Source organism: Solea solea, chromosome 8, assembly GCF_958295425.1.
Source record: "Solea solea chromosome 8, fSolSol10.1, whole genome shotgun sequence".
Classification (NCBI taxonomy): Eukaryota; Metazoa; Chordata; class Actinopteri; order Pleuronectiformes; family Soleidae; genus Solea; species Solea solea.
In genome coordinates this window covers 16169196-16186540 of record NC_081141.1, presented here as the reverse complement: position 1 = coordinate 16186540, position 17345 = coordinate 16169196, and the positions used below count along the sequence as shown (strand labels likewise).

General features: G+C 41.0%; 3 protein-coding genes across 3 annotated transcripts; 1 reads left to right on the top strand and 2 right to left on the bottom strand.

Annotated features, from left to right (window-relative positions):
• Positions 1-1743: 1743 nt before the first annotated feature.
• On the bottom strand, positions 1744-2593 carry LOC131464224 (fatty acid-binding protein, liver-type-like). Its single transcript, XM_058636597.1, has 4 exons — positions 2446-2593; positions 2146-2318; positions 1915-2007; positions 1744-1831 (listed from the first exon to the last, which is right to left on the bottom strand). Exons 1-4 carry the CDS (start codon positions 2510-2512, stop codon positions 1781-1783), a joined length of 384 nt encoding a protein of 127 aa, XP_058492580.1. The 5' UTR covers positions 2513-2593; the 3' UTR covers positions 1744-1780.
• A 1323-nt stretch (positions 2594-3916) lies between these two features.
• LOC131464099 (isotocin-neurophysin IT 1-like) lies at positions 3917-6195 on the bottom strand. Its single transcript, XM_058636393.1, has 4 exons — positions 6095-6195; positions 5882-6014; positions 4921-5125; positions 3917-4272 (listed from the first exon to the last, which is right to left on the bottom strand). The coding sequence occupies exons 2-4, from the start codon at positions 5999-6001 to the stop codon at positions 4145-4147; spliced, it is 453 nt and encodes a 150-aa protein (XP_058492376.1). The 5' UTR covers positions 6002-6014; positions 6095-6195; the 3' UTR covers positions 3917-4144.
• A 1476-nt stretch (positions 6196-7671) lies between these two features.
• znf366 (zinc finger protein 366) lies at positions 7672-15868 on the top strand. The gene is made up of 7 exons (XM_058635259.1): positions 7672-7856; positions 9958-10983; positions 11077-11244; positions 12283-12433; positions 12984-13175; positions 14347-14521; positions 14602-15868. Exons 2-7 carry the CDS (start codon positions 9965-9967, stop codon positions 15285-15287), a joined length of 2391 nt encoding a protein of 796 aa, XP_058491242.1. The 5' UTR covers positions 7672-7856; positions 9958-9964; the 3' UTR covers positions 15288-15868.
• The last annotated feature ends 1477 nt before the right edge of the window (positions 15869-17345 follow it).

Genomic DNA, 17345 nt, shown 5'->3' with positions numbered 1-17345 from the left:
TATATGCTACAGGAAAAAATACTGACTGATCAAACTCAGACATTAGAGTCAGCTGAGAGAAAATCATCAGCAGGAGAATCAAATATGAGGCAACAAACACACACACACACACACACACACACACACAGTTATACCAAAAACAATTCACAGAGGAAAGCGCCAATAAGCTTTTTACACAAGGCTTCTCAGGCAGACTGTTTCAGTAGGGCCACATCTGGCAGGTTAAATGAATCTTAAATCTTGAGGTTGAACAGTTTGTAAATAAAGTAAGTGAGGCAAGGTTGAGATGGTTTGGTCACGTGCAGAGGAGGGATTGTGAATATATTTGACAAAGGATGTTGAAGACGGAGGTGAAAGAAGGTTCATGGATGTTGTGAAGGAGGACACAAGGGAGAGGAAAGGATGGGGGCATATTATGTGTTGTTGTGACCCTTAAAGGGAGAAGCCAAAAGAAAAAGAGGATGTGTGTCTGATACAGTCATTCAGAATAAACAACCACCAAGTGGATCTTTACCTGTGTTTGTATAGTTGGATTCAAGCAATACTAATGTGCATTCTGTCACCAAGTGCTAAATAAATGATTTCAGAAAATGCACAGGAATGGCCTATAATAGAACCTTTTATTTGCACAAACTAATTAGTGATAGAGAATTTGACCTTTGCATTTAACCCATCTTTATCTGCACCCAGGGAGAGAAAAAATAATAATGCTGAAAGTGTTTAAAAATGACCTATTCTGGTAAAAGGCCTCTTTGTTTCCTCAGGTTATAAATCTCTGGCTCCATCAAGATGCTTCACTGCAGCTCATTAGTCCTGGACATTAAATGCCTCAACTCGAATTCATTTGTAGAGCACATTAAACAACCGAGGTTGACTGTACAGAAGGAAGTCAAAAATAGAAAGATACAGAACATATTAAAAAAAAAGAAAAGCAAAACTAAGGGAGTGCAGCTCCGCTTGTTGTTACAATGCCATGGAGTAATAGGTTTTTAAATGCTCAGTCTGGGCTCATCTAATGTGCATGGGCAGGGCACTTCCAGAGCCGAGGAGCTGCCATGGCAAAGGCTCCATCAGCCTCTGGTCTTTAGGACTTCTAAAACGCAGCTGGTTAGCCGACCCAAGCGCGCCGACTGGACTGTGTAGGTGCAGCAGTTCAGGCAGATATTGGGGAGTTGCCAGCCCATTTAATGACTAGAAAGAATTTTAAAACTCAAAGCCTAAGACAAATGCCACTCGGCAGAGCTCCTGCCAAAGCAAAGCTGTATCCAGGAGTCATTTTAACATTTAAAAACCTCTCGTTTACTCCGCACAGGTAGCATTTTGTGTAGAAACAGCGGTCATTAGCCATAAACACCAGTATCAGTCATTCCATCTCTAGAATGTGCCTAGTTCAAACTCCAAAGTACAAAAAGCAGAGTGTGATTTTAGAGTCGCGTGGCCATTACTATTGGCAATTTATGAAGCAGTTGGAAGTAGTTTCTCACTTTCTAAAGGCTGCACCCTTTCATCCCAAGACTTCTCATGGCAGAAGTGCATTTTAGATAAACTGTTCTGAGACTTTATACCATGGCATGCTGGCCGTCTACCTAATCAGCAAGGTCAGTTGCCATTCCTGCTTCTGTAAGACATTAGAGACACATAACACACAAAAAGGCAGTAGGGGAAAAATGAATTAAAAAAAAAAATTGCTTTTCCAGCCTCAACTAGAGTCAATCAATTTAGTCAAGAAAACCCAAAGACAGATGCTTTTAACTTTTTTTATTATCCCCAGGGCAGATCTTTACAGTCGTTTGCTCGTCCTCTTGTATACAATGTTACCAAGAGTCATCGTCTGGAGAGAAAATAAAAAGAAATTTAAGTTATAAACTGGTCATGACAAACCACAGAATCAAATCTCTCAGTTTGTCTACTCACATTAACAATTGTGTGTCCATCTATCAGTTCTGTGACAGAGTCAATTCCCTTCAGGGAGACCTTCAGCTTGTTGCCCTCACGATGTACCACCGACTGCACACACACAAAAATTAGAATTCAAAATCAGGGTTCATCTCAGGCAGTTCTGGTTCAGTGTGCGAGGGATTTGTGCCGTTTATTTTAAGATTGTGATCACATGCCTGGCGTCTCGCATCACTAAAGTTGGCCTACCTTGACCTTCTCTCCGGTGAGAGTCTCCAGATCAGCTTCCTGTCCAATGGTGAAAGAGTTAACCAGGACCTTAGTGCCAGTTGTGACGGTCACCTTGAAGTGGTCACCGGTCTCCTCAATCTCCGAGATGCTCTTGATATCTTTGCCTTTCTGGATGAGCTCATCAGGGAGACCTAACGAACACAGGGACATTTTAACTTTAATGCAAGAATGAGTTGCAAGTGTTTACGGTGAGAAATATTACAGCATTTTCTATTCAACCACAATAAATAAATGAAGCACACAAGCCATATATCTCACCAATTGCCTTCATGAATGGCTCAAAGTTCTCCTGAGACTCAAGCTGGTACTTTCCAGAGAATGACATGGTGGCAGTCTGGCAGACAGCGAAGGTAAAGACCAAAGTGGCATTTGCCTGTTTTATACTCTCAAACTGCTGCAGCGCGGCAATCATTAACCACAGGTGTCTCAAATCAAGGCAGATCCAGCCCATTTCACGCTGCACAGACTGCTCACAGATGAGCAGCATGCACTGATAAGGGCAGAGTGGGAGAGATAACAAAGTAGTACAGTGACCAGACTGAAGTTAGGTAACCCTCAGTGCAGAGGGGGAACAGTAAAACTGTGCTTGAAAGTACATTTTTTGGACATCTGCACAGTACGCACACACTGCTCTTTTCAGTGTCAATGACTTTGCATGAATCCTGTACTCCGAGCACCCCAGTGAGTGCTTGGAGTGCATAATGTTGCGCTCCAGTTTTAGTTCATCCCCCACTGTTTTCCCTCCACCCTTAAATTTTGCCTGTTTGATTTAAATTTCTTCTTTTCTATCCAGTTTCTCTCCACTGTTTTCCTTCCCTTTGACAAATCCCGCCGCTTCCTTTCTGTGTTTATGTTGTATGCACATTTTTAGGCCCTTTTTTTTTTTCCTTTTGCATGTGAAAAGAATATGTAAGCAAGGGTTGTAAAAAGAGCAGGAGTTTCAAAGATGTTTCAAAGATCCCAGAGAGCTGAATGTCTAAAAGATGAAATATATATATATGTATTTGCCTTAGGCATTTGAACAAATCTACATCTCTCTAATCACAAAAAATGAACTGAAGTTTCACAGATTACAGTGCACCATCCATGAAAGCATATTTGAAATGCATTTTAAGTAGCTTTTTTTTGTATTATTAATGAATTTTATTCCAAAAAAAATATAAATAAATGTATGCAGTTTGCAGTAACACAGAAAAACCCTCACAGTTCATTCTATCACTTCAACAGTGTGAACTATAGCCTTTATTTTATCACTTTACTTTGGTGATGTGACATTTTCAGATAAGCCTCCTTTCAAAGAGCAGCCAGACCGAGATACAGGATGATGAAATCATTCAGTCCACAGCACAGTGTCAATATTCTATCTGTGTCTTCAGACTTGCTGTGATAACTTCAGGCTGTTTTGAACATTTTCTTTTGTTGAAGTTGCTCTTTAATCATGCTGTTGCTGTTTAATCAGCATCATGAAACTAAAATGAATCAAAGGTTACCGGCACACATGACAACTTCAACTTTCAACAGTGATGCTGAGTCACACTCATTTGTGGATCTGTTGCATTTGTGTAGCAATCAGCTACGCAATTGTGCAACTGTGGGGTGACATCTGAAAGATAACGTCGCCTGAAGGTGTTTGGACACTGAGTGACAGTAGTAAACACGGTGAAGGGAAAAGGATTTAGGAGGATTTGAAAGGTTTTTATGCTCTAAAATAAAAAACACACGATTTTATACTCTCTCAAAACTTTATTTCAACATGCAGATATCTGGATGACCGCTGTCCATATTCATCCCATTTTCATACAGAAAAATATATTGACAAAGGCACTCTACAGAAATACAGATAGAGCAAATTCAGAGTGATGATGACAAACATAGAAATACAAAGATTTGAACTACAACTAGTCCAATTTCAGCTCAACATCTGGGATAGTTTCCTGGGGCCTGCGTCAGAAACAGCTCACTTGTGGATTTGATGAGGAGAGGCGTGACCGGCCAGGTGCAGCAGCCTTAGGATGATGTCACTGGAGTCAGTACCTTCGAAATCATCTCCTTCCTCGTCACAGGACTGGTCGGTGGCACAACCCTCTGTGGTTAAAGGGTTAAAGACAAGGAGCGGTTATTAGTTTACAACATGTTGCAAATGTCAGTTCACTGTGACTGAAATTAGAATCAATTGCCAGTAAAAAAATAACTTTGTAACTGAAGTAAAGCTCAGATATGATATTCTTATGATGTGATGATGTGACAGATTTAGCTTAATCAAAGTAATCTAATGTGCTGAGCATTCACTCAAATACTCTGCAGGAATGAGTAAAATCCTGACAATCCTGATACTGTATGGAGTATTTTAACGTTATTCTACGTTTTTATATGTCTGAGGGAAAATATTCTTCTTTTCACCCCATTCAAATATCAAAGGCCAATAAAAAGAGTTCAAAATTAGATAGATAGATGATAGATAGATAGATAGATACTTTATTCATCTCACAGAGAAATTCACATGCATTATTATTTAGTCCTGGCAATTAAACCAAAGGCCTACTTCCACAGACATTTTGTGTGTTATCCTCAAGCGAATTTGCCCTGATCCCTGTCTAACATCTGACTGGTAACGATAACTAAAAAGGTTTTTAATAAAAATGAAAAGCTTAACAAAGCATGCAGTGCACGGGTCCCCGAGGACCAGGATTGATAAACACTGCACCATACAACTATAAAACAAGATTTGCTGACCTGCATCACAGCAGAGACCTGCAGCTGCACAACGTCCTCCCTCAGATCCACATGGTCTCCCTCCTGCCTGGCAGGGGGTCAGCAGGTAGTTCTCCTCCACACAGTGAGCTGTTTCTGGGGAGCCCAGCAGGCAGCCCAGGCCCTCACCGCAGCAGATACCGGGGCCGAAGCAGCGGCCCCTGTCTCCTGGGCCACAGGACATGCACTGGGGAAGGAAACCGCCCCAGTTAAATGCATGAAGGCATCACATTTTTTTTTTGTTTTGGTTTATTATATCACAAGCTCACATGGGAAATGAGCTTTCTACGGCTGTTTGTTCAACTTCAGTTATGAGTTACTCAACCATACATTGATTTAACGGTATAATTACTGGCACTAACACAAATCAAGAGCGCTCCATCGATGCCTATAAACAATTTATGTTACTTTGAAGATTTATTTTTTTATAAAACATAAAGCAACAACATTTTAATACGACGTGTAGTCATATATTATCATGAATTTAGCTATAACATAATAGTTCTACTGCTTAAAATTAGCCACACATTTACCAACCCCTGATGATTCAGACTCTTTTATGTCTTGAATGTAATAAAATGTCTCTCCTCTGTTGCTCTAACAAACATTTCCTGCTATTTTTCCACTACATGACATGGATCAGTAGTAGAGCGAGTCATGGTCCCATCCCAGGATCTGCTGGTCTACATACCAGTGGATCACTGAGCAAGAAACATGAGCCCAAATTGCTCCTAATGGCTGTGCCTACAGTGTGTGAAATGATATGATAAGCTATGTGAAAGGACAGATGCTGCACATAATTAGGCTGTATGAATGTGTGAGTGAATGGGCGAATAGCAGAACTGTAGTGAAAAGGTGGAAAAGTGACATTTAAGTACAGACCATTTACCATTACTATTGAATTACTATTGTTAAATCTTAGCGATCCATGAAAGCAGCTCACCTTGCGAAGGGGTGCATCCATGATGGACCTCTTCCCACCAATGGGACAGTTTGAGATGTAACACGCCGAACATAGAGACACAAGAAAAAGAAGGCACACGGATACAGCGGCTCCAGTCATTTCTGCGGAGAGACTGAAAGAAAAAACAGGAGAAATTAATTCGTTTCTGTGACTGACAACAAAATGAACGCTCTGTGAACAAAATGTACTCACTTTAAATCAGTGAAGACTTCAAGTTCTTGTTTCAGATGCTCCTGAATGATTCTCGTATGTTTCCTGGTGCCAACGGCATGTCTTATATACTTCCAGAGCTTCTTTTGAGAGTGACACAGAAACCCAAAAGCCACTTAGAGATCCTTAATGAGTTAGTTTTTTCCGTTACTGTCACCTCCGGAGATAGATGAGGCTGACCACTGGGCAGGTCGGGTCAAAAGGCCAGGCAGTGGTGTGGCATGGTTTGCATTTTTCTATTCATGCATCATTAGAGAAAGGCTCAGTGCTGCATGACCATGCATGTTCATCATGATAACAGAGAGTCAGAAAAGTCAAGAAGAATACAGTGAAATTAAATATAATGGGGTAAAACTTTGACATATTCAAAACAGGATTCACATTAAGTGAAAGTGAAAAATCCTTTTCCAAAAAAAAGATGGGCAAATAAAAAAAAAATACCAGGTTTCAAAGGTCATGAGAAGTCTTTCTCTGATCTGTGGCCTACTTGGCGGCCATGTTGGCTCAAAACATTGCTGCACACAGAATTTGTAGCAGATTGAATAAGTGTAAACAAGCCTAATCGCGATGCAGACACACAAACACACACACACCCCACTGTGTTTTCCCCATGTTTTAATAAAGTCCTTAATTCCTCACAGGAATTGATGCCCACATTGTCTGGGTCCAAGGTTAATTGGATGTATGAGCTAATTAACGCAGCTAATGATTTTCCACAACTCATAAACGACTGCTTCCCAGATTCAATGATATGAGCTCAATTACTGTAGCCGCCAACTGCCACCTCATCTCAATAATAAACAAGCTGATAACATTGTCAGTGTTCACTAACTTCTGTGTCAAAGAGGAGGAGCATCCATAGATTATGAAACATATCTCCAAGTGACCAGTAGATTTAAAGTGTCTTGGAGACTCAAGTGTCTCCAAGACAGGGGGTGCTTGTGCCATCTAGTGGATTTTTGTGTCACATTTCATCTGTTCATGCGTCCAGTTTTCATTATCTGTCAGGAGTTCATAAAATAACATAAAATACGTAGCCATAACACAACACAACAGGTTTTTTTTAACATCAATCATTAAAAAAAAGACATGTATGAGTGATAATGAAGTACAACCATGACACTTTTCACTGTAGTGTGAAATAAATCACAAACTGAACAGTGGGGGCTTCCCAGAAGTTTTACTTGTTGCAGCACGTTTCTGTGAAATGTAATTATACTATACACGAATGCTTGAAGTGAAATAAGCACAACTAAAGTGCACAATCCCCAAATCTTGTTTGAAATGCCTGACATAATATATTTAACCTAAAAGTTTCCTGAGCTCTCCAAGAGCATAAATTCCTCACATTCAGTCAATAAAAATCAATGAAAAAAGAACACAGATTTCTCCTGCACTATGTTCTTCCAAAGGCTGCACAAATCCCCATTTCATGGAGAAATGGAGATGTCTATCTGTGTTTCCTTATTTTTCTTCAGGAAGGCACTAGGCTTGTTGACTTCCTCTCCCCTCCCTTCCTTCCTTCTCTCCGAAGGTACTCATCTGAAAAATGAGAACAAAGTGATTGTTCCTGTTCTCTTTCTTAAGTCACTTCAAATGCTATCCGTGGACGGGCGGCTCATTGTCAGGAGAGTTGCAGTGCGAGCAGCAGGGAAGAGTACGCTGGTACAGGTACAACAGCAGCAGCTGCATGAGCACCACCACCACCACCACCACCACAGCATCACAGAAAACACACACACTGGTAAGTTCCACACACAGACTTCACAGACACCTCCAGCACTTTTGTGGCACTGACTGGCATTTGGGGTGAGGAGGGGCTTCGGTTTTAATGGATTGTTTGGAATGCACGGTGTGGCAAACATGGGCTGGGGTCTCTGCACAGTGCATCATCGGAGGGAGAGGGGGAAGGATTTCTTTAAAACAAGCTGGAAAGCACTGGAAATATGCAAAGTGATACATATTTGCACTTGCTTCCGCATGTGGCTATGTTTTTATGTGTGTTAGCAATAACAAATCCACATGCAAATATTGAACTCGTGTCCCCATGTGTGTTTTTCTAATCACTTATTGATACCTAGAGATTTGCTGTGAGCACGTTTTCAAAATGTGTCTCTGCAAATTGGCCCCAAAGACACGAATGACTCGTGTGAATTACATAAATGTGAATTCATTTGTTTTTCATACAAATTTTACTCTTCTACATCGCGTGGGCTTGTTTCACTACATCAGCACCTCTGCCCTGAAAGGCTCCCCTGTATGATTATTTGTTTTTCATAAGCTCCTTTCCTTGTGCTTCTACTGCACTACATATTATGTCCCTTTGTATTTCTGTGTTTCCTTTACGTCCTGTCTGAAGGAGACATGCTTGTATTGTTGATGTTCTCTTTTGCATCTACACTTTTTATGCACATGCAGGGAAAGACAGATTGCTGTCTCTGATATGCAAAAGATTGATAAAATATGTACATTTTTTGAGCAAAAGGGTTTTTATTTCAGCACAACAATACTTCTAAAACCCTGTCATCCATCACTTCAGTCATACTTTGCTCTCTCTATATATATACAATTTGATGTATATGGTATGAAATGAAAGTAAAGGAAAATCTATCGTGTTCATCAATTGCAGATATGAAAATATGTGTATCATACATGTATCATTACATAGAGAAGCAGACATCCGTTTCTCCCTGATAAGAAGCTTTATTTACAGGAATAGAAAGTAGGCGCAACTGCACTAAATAAATATGATGCAGAAGTAAAACAGTTCCCTTCTGAGTATAACCATCTTTTCATCTGTGCCACTCATAAGGACACACACATACTATATATACAATCTGCAGAGATTCTAATAATTGCTCTGCGACATCTAGACATCACAGTTCTTGTTGTGCTTATTGGCAATTTAGTCAGACTCAGACTGCACACATCAGGAATCCATCACAGTATACACTATCACATCACATCACATCATCAGTGGAGGAGAAATGGAGAAGTTCCTCTGTGCTCTCAGTGCAGAATGATGAACAGCAAAAGATGAACAGAGCACAGAATAAAAAAAGAGATGGAGAAGCAAAAAAACCCCAAAACATATGCGGTAGGTAGAGGCGAGCAGGTAACTTCCTAATTTCAGGAGAGAAGGAGACCTGTGAGAAAGGGGGAAGTGAAAGGTTTCAGGTTGACCACTGAAAGGTGTGGGTGTCGACATCATTCGACTGTATGTGCGTCCGGTTATGATTTGTTCCAAAGGAACCTTCACTGGGACAGTTTCATATGATGAATAGAGACCAGTTACAGACACAATGCATGTACTTTTGTCAATTCTGTGTCTGTTGGTGGTTAAAAAAAGTTGTCCAGGAAGTCATATGATGTTCAGCTACTTCTATTTTAAGCTGCTTTCTTTTTCAACCTGCTATTTTCAGGTGGAAATGTTTACCCTGCTACACTTGTTTTGCAGCTATAACTCCATACATTAGTATTTTACATAGAGACATATGATGAGTCAATGCCAAGATTAACAACAAATACACACATACAGTACAAATAATATGTATATTCATCTCATCTCATCACCAAACCACTAACATTTTTCTTTGAAGGCACAGGTATAGTGATGCATCAGTTATGGAGCAATTTTAATGGAAAATTCAGTTCTTTAAGTTCTTTATTCTGATGATATGTCTGTGTTATTCTTTCTTTCTTCTTAAGGTAAGCATCATTTGAGGAAAACTAATCACACTAGTAAACAGACTATGTGAAATCTGTGGAGATCCACTCGATGCACAGGACCTAAATATTTATTTCACCATAACTGTTAACACATTTGTGTACTTTCTCTAATGTAGGGAGACCATGGAAACAGACGGAAAAAATTTCTCTCCAGGAAGGGGTTCCTCTCTCAGAGATGATCTGAGACAAACATCTGAGCAGCACAGTTTCTACCTAAGTCCACCTCCCCTTCATATAAAGCCCCCTAAGTTCTCCCCTCCCGGATACCCCAGCATATCACCCACTGGGGAAAACTACACCATGTTTAGCTCCCCTCATTTCTTTCCATTGCTTAGCCCTGATTTCACCCAAAAGGAGGGATCCCAAAAACGCAAAAGACCGCCTTTCAAGATGGATGCCCAAGGATGTGAATCTCCTGAGAGAGGAGCAGAGGAGGCAGATGAAAGCAGCACTAAGAAGACGGTCGACCTCTCCCACATCCCCTTGACCCTCCCACTTCACCCCATTCCTTCCCCATCCCAAAAACCTCATCCTGGAATGATTGAGCTCAACAGACTGCAGCTCCATCAGAGATCTATGAATCTACCTGTGCAAGTGAAGCAGGAGCCTCTCAGTCCCTCCCCTATTTGGCCTCCCTCTTCTCTCCTTCTCCACCCTCCTTTCTTCTCCCCTTTCCACCACAGTCTTCTCCCATACCCCTTCTTCTTCCCCGGGCCTGTCATGCAACTCACCCCTGGTGCTTTCTACCCCAGAGAGGACCTCCGGCCTGTTCACCGTATGCGTGACGGAGCTCCCCGTGGTGGGACAAGCAATGCTGAGAAGCTTGGGCTTGACGTTCACGTAGATGACAGCTATTATGTTGATGTCGGAGGTGACCAGAAGCGGTGGAAGTGTCGCATGTGTGACAAGTCCTACACTTCCAAGTACAACCTGGTCACGCACATCCTGGGCCACAATGGCATCAAGCCACATGGATGCCACCTGTGTGGCAAACTTTTCAAGCAGCTGAGTCACCTGCACACGCACCTGCTCACTCACCAGGGCATGAGACCCCACAAGTGCCAGGTTTGCCACAAGGCTTTCACCCAGACCAGCCACCTCAAGAGGCACATGATGCAGCACAGTGATGTGAAGCCATACAGGTGAATGACCACAGCAGGTGTGGTGTGCTCTTTATCATCAGTGCTTTGTTTGTTTCCATCTCGTTCAAACTCGGTTTTTTTTTGCGCCTCCAGCTGTGGTGTGTGTGGTCGAGGCTTTGCTTACCCCAGTGAGCTCAGGGCCCATGAGCTGAAGCATGAAAAAGGCCAGGAGAATGTGTGTGTGGAGTGTGGTCTGGACTTTCCCACACTCGCGCAGCTGAAAAGGCACCTGACTGCCCATCGTGGTCCCACGCTGTACAGGTGAGCAGAAAAACGGCCCTTTCCATTATATATACTGTATATATACAAATTTTAGTGTTACAACTTTTTTTGCAGAAAATGTGTACCTCATGTACAGAATACAATGTTTGCATGTGACTCAAACTCAGATGAACTGGGGGCCACTGAGTGTCTAGTTTGTTAGGTAGAGGTCGGTCAAGTGGAAAAAAAGCTCAAACTTTTTCAAAAAAAGACAATGAAATAATATTTATGATGATATTTCACATAATCTCAAAATAAAAGTGTTTTTTTCCAATATGGAACGGTAAATAGCTATGATGCAAAAGTAATCCAGTAATAATAAACTACAGAAATAACGTGATAATAAGTGGATAGATATGGATAGAGGGGCCACATGTGGCCCGCAGGCTGTGAGTTTGAGATTTCTGGCCTAGACCAAAAAAGGTGATTTAAGTCCTTGAACATATCCACATTCAAAACCAGGAAAATATTATTATCACCCTCCAATCTTCATTTCCACCGACACCCTCACATTCTCGAGACACATAATAGGCGAGAGCTCACATGCATCCGTGGTTTGCAAAATACATAATGATAACATGTGATCCTGGAGACTGAGTTGATTAAATAATTTGAAATCATTTATTTTCTTGAGAAGAATTAGATGAAAAGATGCTACTGTCATATTGTGATGCCGGAGCCAGCACCTCGTTTAACTTGGCTTAGCACAAAAACTGGAAAACATGTCGCCTGGTTTCAGTCCAACAGTAACAAAATCTGCCTAACAACACCAGTCAAAGTCCAAAGTGTTTAAACTGTGAAGCTACAAGTTACACATGTAATGTCTCCCAGCTTGAAAAGATGAATTTCCATCTGATGAAAGTTTAAATATATATGAGTTTAATCTACAAAACAATGTAAAACTTCAACTGGTTACTGGAATTTAAAAATTAAAACGAGAGGAAATGCAGCGGCCAAAATTTTAAACTATTGCTTTAAAAAAAAAATGTCAGTTTGCTGTTTGGTTGCAGAGGAAGGTTATACCTCTTGTTCCTACAGGTGTGCGGAGTGCCAGAAGACTTTCCAGTACCCGAGTCAGCTTCAGAACCACATGATGAAACACAAAGACATCAGACCATACATCTGCAGTGAGTGCGGGATGGAGTTCATCCAGTCGCACCACCTGAAACAGCACACGCTAACTCACAAAGTAGGTTTAATTAGGAGACCGAAGACAAAAGACACAACATTTTTTACTATGCTGTTTGACAGGGACTGGAAGCAAAAGCATGGACTTTGGCATCAATTTAGCTGTCACGTTAAGACAAGCTCATTATTTCTTGTTTACTTTTTTCGATTGTAAAGTTGGCTGAGAGAGTTTGGGCGCCAGTCTAACAGGTTGTTTTGGCAGCTGTTTTAAAGCAATTTCCCCTTAAATCCTTGCTATTTTAACCCCTTAACAACACCTTGACATTCCTTTATTTCCCCTCTAGAATCTTTATGGGTCGAGAAAAATACCTGGTTGATATATTAATGTGTCCCATGTCGTTACTGTATCAACAAAAGCCTAGCATTGGATGGATACGCTCCAATAAACTGTGGACAATTACAGGCCAGACATATTTAATTTCTGGGGGAAAAAACTTAATAGGATTAAAAGATACAGACCTTAAAAATGAAGATCGCTGTACAATTAAGAGGTCAGGCAAGGCCACACAGTATTACCCGTGCCTAAACCTCCACATTCTCTTGTTTTTCAGGGTGTGAAAGAGCACAAGTGTCGCATCTGCGGTCGTGAGTTCACTCTGTTAGCCAACATGAAGCGCCACGTCCTCATCCACACCAACATACGGGCCTACCAGTGTCACATGTGCTTCAAAAGCTTTGTCCAGAAACAGACGCTCAAGGCTCATATGATTGTCCACTCAGACATCAAGCCCTATAAATGCAAGGTTAGTGGAATGCAACATGGCAGATGTGGCTCTTTTCTTTGTGCAGCTTTCAGTTTCTCCCCCCCCCCCACACTGATTCAAGGAATAGTTCAAGACTGCGTAGAGAACAATTAATGTATAAGGCAAGAAAGTCATCATAGGGAGGAAATGAAGGTGGAAGGATTGGTCAGATATCGATACATGCATATCGTAATGTGTTTCATGTGTGTTGCCATCACTATTATCATTAAGCAAATTGTATTTCCAATCACAGTTAGGAAATATTTAGTTGTAACTGCTGCTATTAAAGGATTCCACCACTTTTCTAGAGAGTTTGTTTTGACCTTGGAGTTTGGTTTGAGGACTGAGATGATGACCAGATAGCAGAGAGGCTTTTGGCAGTGGGAGCCTCCTTGTCCATAGGAAGGATATCGCCGCACAAACTGCCTCTCTAACAATGGTCCCCCAGCCTCTCTAGAGAACTGGGCCCGCAAATAGATTTCATCTCGCTTTCTCTGCTGTTGGGGGGGGGGGGGGAGCTTCCTGTTTTCTCACGGTCCTCTTGGACAGTTTACAGTCCCTCTCTCCTCCTGAAGGAAAGGACCACCCTAATAAAAAAGAATGCAGAGGAAGGACAGCACAGGAGTTGCCCTTCCCTGTTCTCCTCCTTGCTCTGTCTCCATGTTGCTTCCTCTCTCCCTCTCTCTCTCTCTCTCCTTCTGTGCTACTTGTATGAGAGGGAGTGAGAGAGAGAGAGAAAGGGGGGTGGGGGGGTAGACAAAGAGGAAAAGAGGAAAACAAAGAGAGAGGGAGGGTATGCGTGTGTCTATGTATATCTGAATGCCTTTCACATTCATTCATGATTACGTCTATTCTGAGAAAAGGGACGTGGAAAAATAAAAAGATATACAGTATGTATGCTTATTGTTTGATTATAGGGTAACTGGGTAAGTAACTCACTAAGTTGGTGTTGTAAATTGAGCTTATGTTTATAATATGTTAATAATTTATGGAAATTCAATAATTGACATGATTCTTCCTTTTACTCTGAACTAGCTCACATATTTACAGAAAACATGCTTATGTACTTTCTGGTGTCATAATTGGCCGACATTTTACATACAGTATGCATAGAACTATCTTTTTGCATTTCCGTGAAAGTCATTAAAAATAACGACTACTTGTCTTTCAGCTCTGCGGGAAGGAGTTCAACAGAATGCATAATTTAATGGGCCACATGCATCTCCACTCAGACAGCAAACCCTTCAAATGCCTCTACTGCCCGAGCAAGTTCACGCTGAAGGGTAACCTCACCAGACACATGAAGGTCAAACACGGCGTCATGGACAGGGGGCTGGACGAAAGATGTAGGGATCCTTCCGTTAAAAGTATGTGCATTCGTGTTTAAAATTGGCCTGATGTCATTGCTTTTCTTCACTTGTTTCAGTGTTTAGGCGGAGAGGGAGATTCTGCCTGAATACCCCAATGGGCCTCCTCACACGCTTCGGCCAAGAGGAGCCATTTGATCTTTCACAGAAGACTCCAGGCCTGCCCAGCCTCTGTCTCGCCCAGTCTGATGGGGAAAGCGTCCCTGGGAGCTCATGTCAGGAGGAGGATGAAGACAGTTTGTACAGGAGGAGCCAGTACAGCCCTGAGGAGGACCAACATGAGCCTGCAGGCAATGCCCAATACAACTCGAAGCCAGAGGAGCGAGTACAAGTAGCTCCTGATGAACTGAGGCCAGACAAGCAACACAAGCAGGCGTACCAGCGAAGTTTAGATGATGACACGGAAGCAGCAGAAGAAGAAGGACACTCTGACGATCCCCAAGGTGATCAGGTTCACCTCTCGCGTACAGAAGCTTCTTATGAATCTGATTTAGAACTAGCTGAGCAGATGTACCACCACGAAGCAGGCTCCAGAGCGTCATATGATTATAACTCTGACTCAGAGCTAGAAGATCATCACCAGGAGCCAAATGAGCAAAGTAAACGGCAGTTGGATGGCTTTTATGAGACAGGGACCGATTGGGCAGAAGGGAACCAGAGTAGATTGGAAACAGGTGAAATGGTGTCTCGCTCCCAGACAAGTGAATTTATAGACACACAGGATGACGAAGACGGCAAAGAATGAGAAAAGTAGTGAGATAGTGAGAGGAAGACTTCCCTGAGGAGAGAGGAAGGTGTGGAACTCTCTGATGATGGAGGTAGTGGTGGAGTAGCTTAGCCTAAAGGGAAAGATAAACATATCCTGTTTGTTAATGCAGCAAATAATATAAATACTGGAATACAAAGCTGTGAAGCATACTGCATGTACATATCAATGAGAATGAAATGAAAATATAGGATTTTGTAGCTTTTTAGTAAATAAAATTAAGATTTTTTTTATTTTTACAAATCATTTTGCTGTTTTAACTCAAATATGGAGCTTTGCTTTAACAGTTGTTATATGTAAGTGTATAGTGCTAAAGATAATGTATATTTTCTCAAAACAATTGTGAATTATATCAGTTTATTTGTGGGAAACATTTAAATGCAGATATGACAAAAGCTTGAAGAAATAAACTGTGATTTTATTTTAATTGTGTTCGTTTAGATTTTTTTAATACATGATTTGGAAATTTTAGGCAACTACTGTTTTTTTTATTGTATGACAGTGTAATGATGGTCAGCTAAATATGATTTTGCAAAATTAAACACAAATAAAACTTTGAATTTATGGACCGTGTGTTTGCATCATAAATACATAAATTAAAAAAAAGAAGAATATAAGCCTAGATATTAAATCTATTAAATCCTCACTGTCTGACAGATATTTTAAAGCAGACATGATTGCTGCAGGTTTCAGAAAAGCATGTTTGTTTTCCTCCTGCTTCTCTTTCAAAGCAGAGGAAGAGGAAGAGAAAACACCTCTCCCCTTCCCTCTTTTACGTTGTGATCAAACAGCAGTGACAGACACAGTAGGTGTCTCAGACAAAGGCTTCATATGTCTGTGTGAGTCAGAAAAAAAGCATTGTTTCCGCTCGGTGCAGAAGCTCCACTGCAAAAACAAGTGGAATGAAAGGATAGTTTTTATAGTGTAGAGAAAAACCCCACACACTATCATACAGTGCATCATGATTTATCTCATATGTCTTTATCACTGTGATTCAGTCCACATTATATTAGTCTATATCAGGGGTGTCAAACTCATTTTAGTTAAGGGGGCCACATCTCAAGTGGGCTGTACCACTAAAATAATAGCATCATAACCTATAAACAAGAACTCCAATTGTTTCCCTTTGTTTTACATTTAATGAGGTGTCTTTTCACAAAACCTATTATGAACAAAACCTGAAACTTCTTGAGAAAGATAAGTGCAATTTCAAGAATATTATGCCTTAGTTTGTGCATTAGAACTTACAGATCACAGGGGATCTCCAAATGCATGAAATATTTAATCACAGGTATCTGGAATTGAAAAATATAGTATTGTGATCTAATCATAATGCGAGATTTTCACCAATACGGTTGACATGCTTGGTCTATATGGTATTACGTGTTATAACTTTGTAAACCGTGACAGCTCAGGTAAATGAGTCATTTCTTGTCAGATGAAATGCAGAACAGCAGCTTCTCCATTTCTGCCAGTGACGACCACCGTGTCCTAAAGGGCGAAACTACAAACAGTTTGAGGAAGTTCTCACATCCTCCTCTCCTTTCCTCTCCTCTCCTCACCGTCGTGTTTCAATCCCAACCGCTCGCTCAAGTGATCAGTGCACACGCAGGGATGATGAGTGTGAGAAACAGCGGTTTGATCAATTTTGTGTGTTTTTGGCATGAAGTGAAACTTTAGAGACACTGAGAACACATAGACACAGCAATGGGAAAATGACACGATGTGCTCTACAATAATTAGTGACACATCAACATGGCGATGTGACAAATTAATTCTCAGCGCATTATCATTTAATCCACTCATTACTTTTTGATTATGAGATAATTATTACGAAAAAGGGGTGAGAAGAGTTAATCACTTTATTGGAGTCAAAGACTTGTGTCTTATTATGTCTAAGCAACTGTCCTAAACCTGCAGGTCTTCTGTTAACGGTGGAACACAGAACATATTGCTTTAAAATAAACACAACAGAGCAATTGTGGAAGAAATATTTGTTAACAGAATTTCTATGATTGAAAACATTATGAAACACCA

Coding starts and splice junctions, on each gene's coding strand:
- LOC131464224 (XM_058636597.1), bottom strand. CDS start 2,512: ATGTCATTCTCTGGAAAGTACCAGCTTGAGTCTCAGGAGAACTTTGAG. Junction 2,008..2,145: donor TCACCGGAGAGAAGGTCAAG/GTAGGCCAACTT, acceptor GTGTGTGTGCAG/TCGGTGGTACATCGTGAGGG. Junction 1,832..1,914: donor ATGGACACACAATTGTTAAT/GTGAGTAGACAA, acceptor TTTTCTCTCCAG/ACGATGACTCTTGGTAACAT.
- LOC131464099 (XM_058636393.1), bottom strand. CDS start 6,001: ATGACTGGAGCCGCTGTATCCGTGTGCCTTCTTTTTCTTGTGTCTCTA. Junction 5,126..5,881: donor TGGATGCACCCCTTCGCAAG/GTGAGCTGCTTT, acceptor TTCCTTCCCCAG/TGCATGTCCTGTGGCCCAGG. Junction 4,273..4,920: donor AGGTCTCTGCTGTGATGCAG/GTCAGCAAATCT, acceptor CTTTAACCACAG/AGGGTTGTGCCACCGACCAG.
- znf366 (XM_058635259.1), top strand. CDS start 9,965: ATGGAAACAGACGGAAAAAATTTCTCTCCAGGAAGGGGTTCCTCTCTC. Junction 10,984..11,076: donor AGTGATGTGAAGCCATACAG/GTGAATGACCAC, acceptor TTGCGCCTCCAG/CTGTGGTGTGTGTGGTCGAG. Junction 13,176..14,346: donor TCAAGCCCTATAAATGCAAG/GTTAGTGGAATG, acceptor CTTGTCTTTCAG/CTCTGCGGGAAGGAGTTCAA.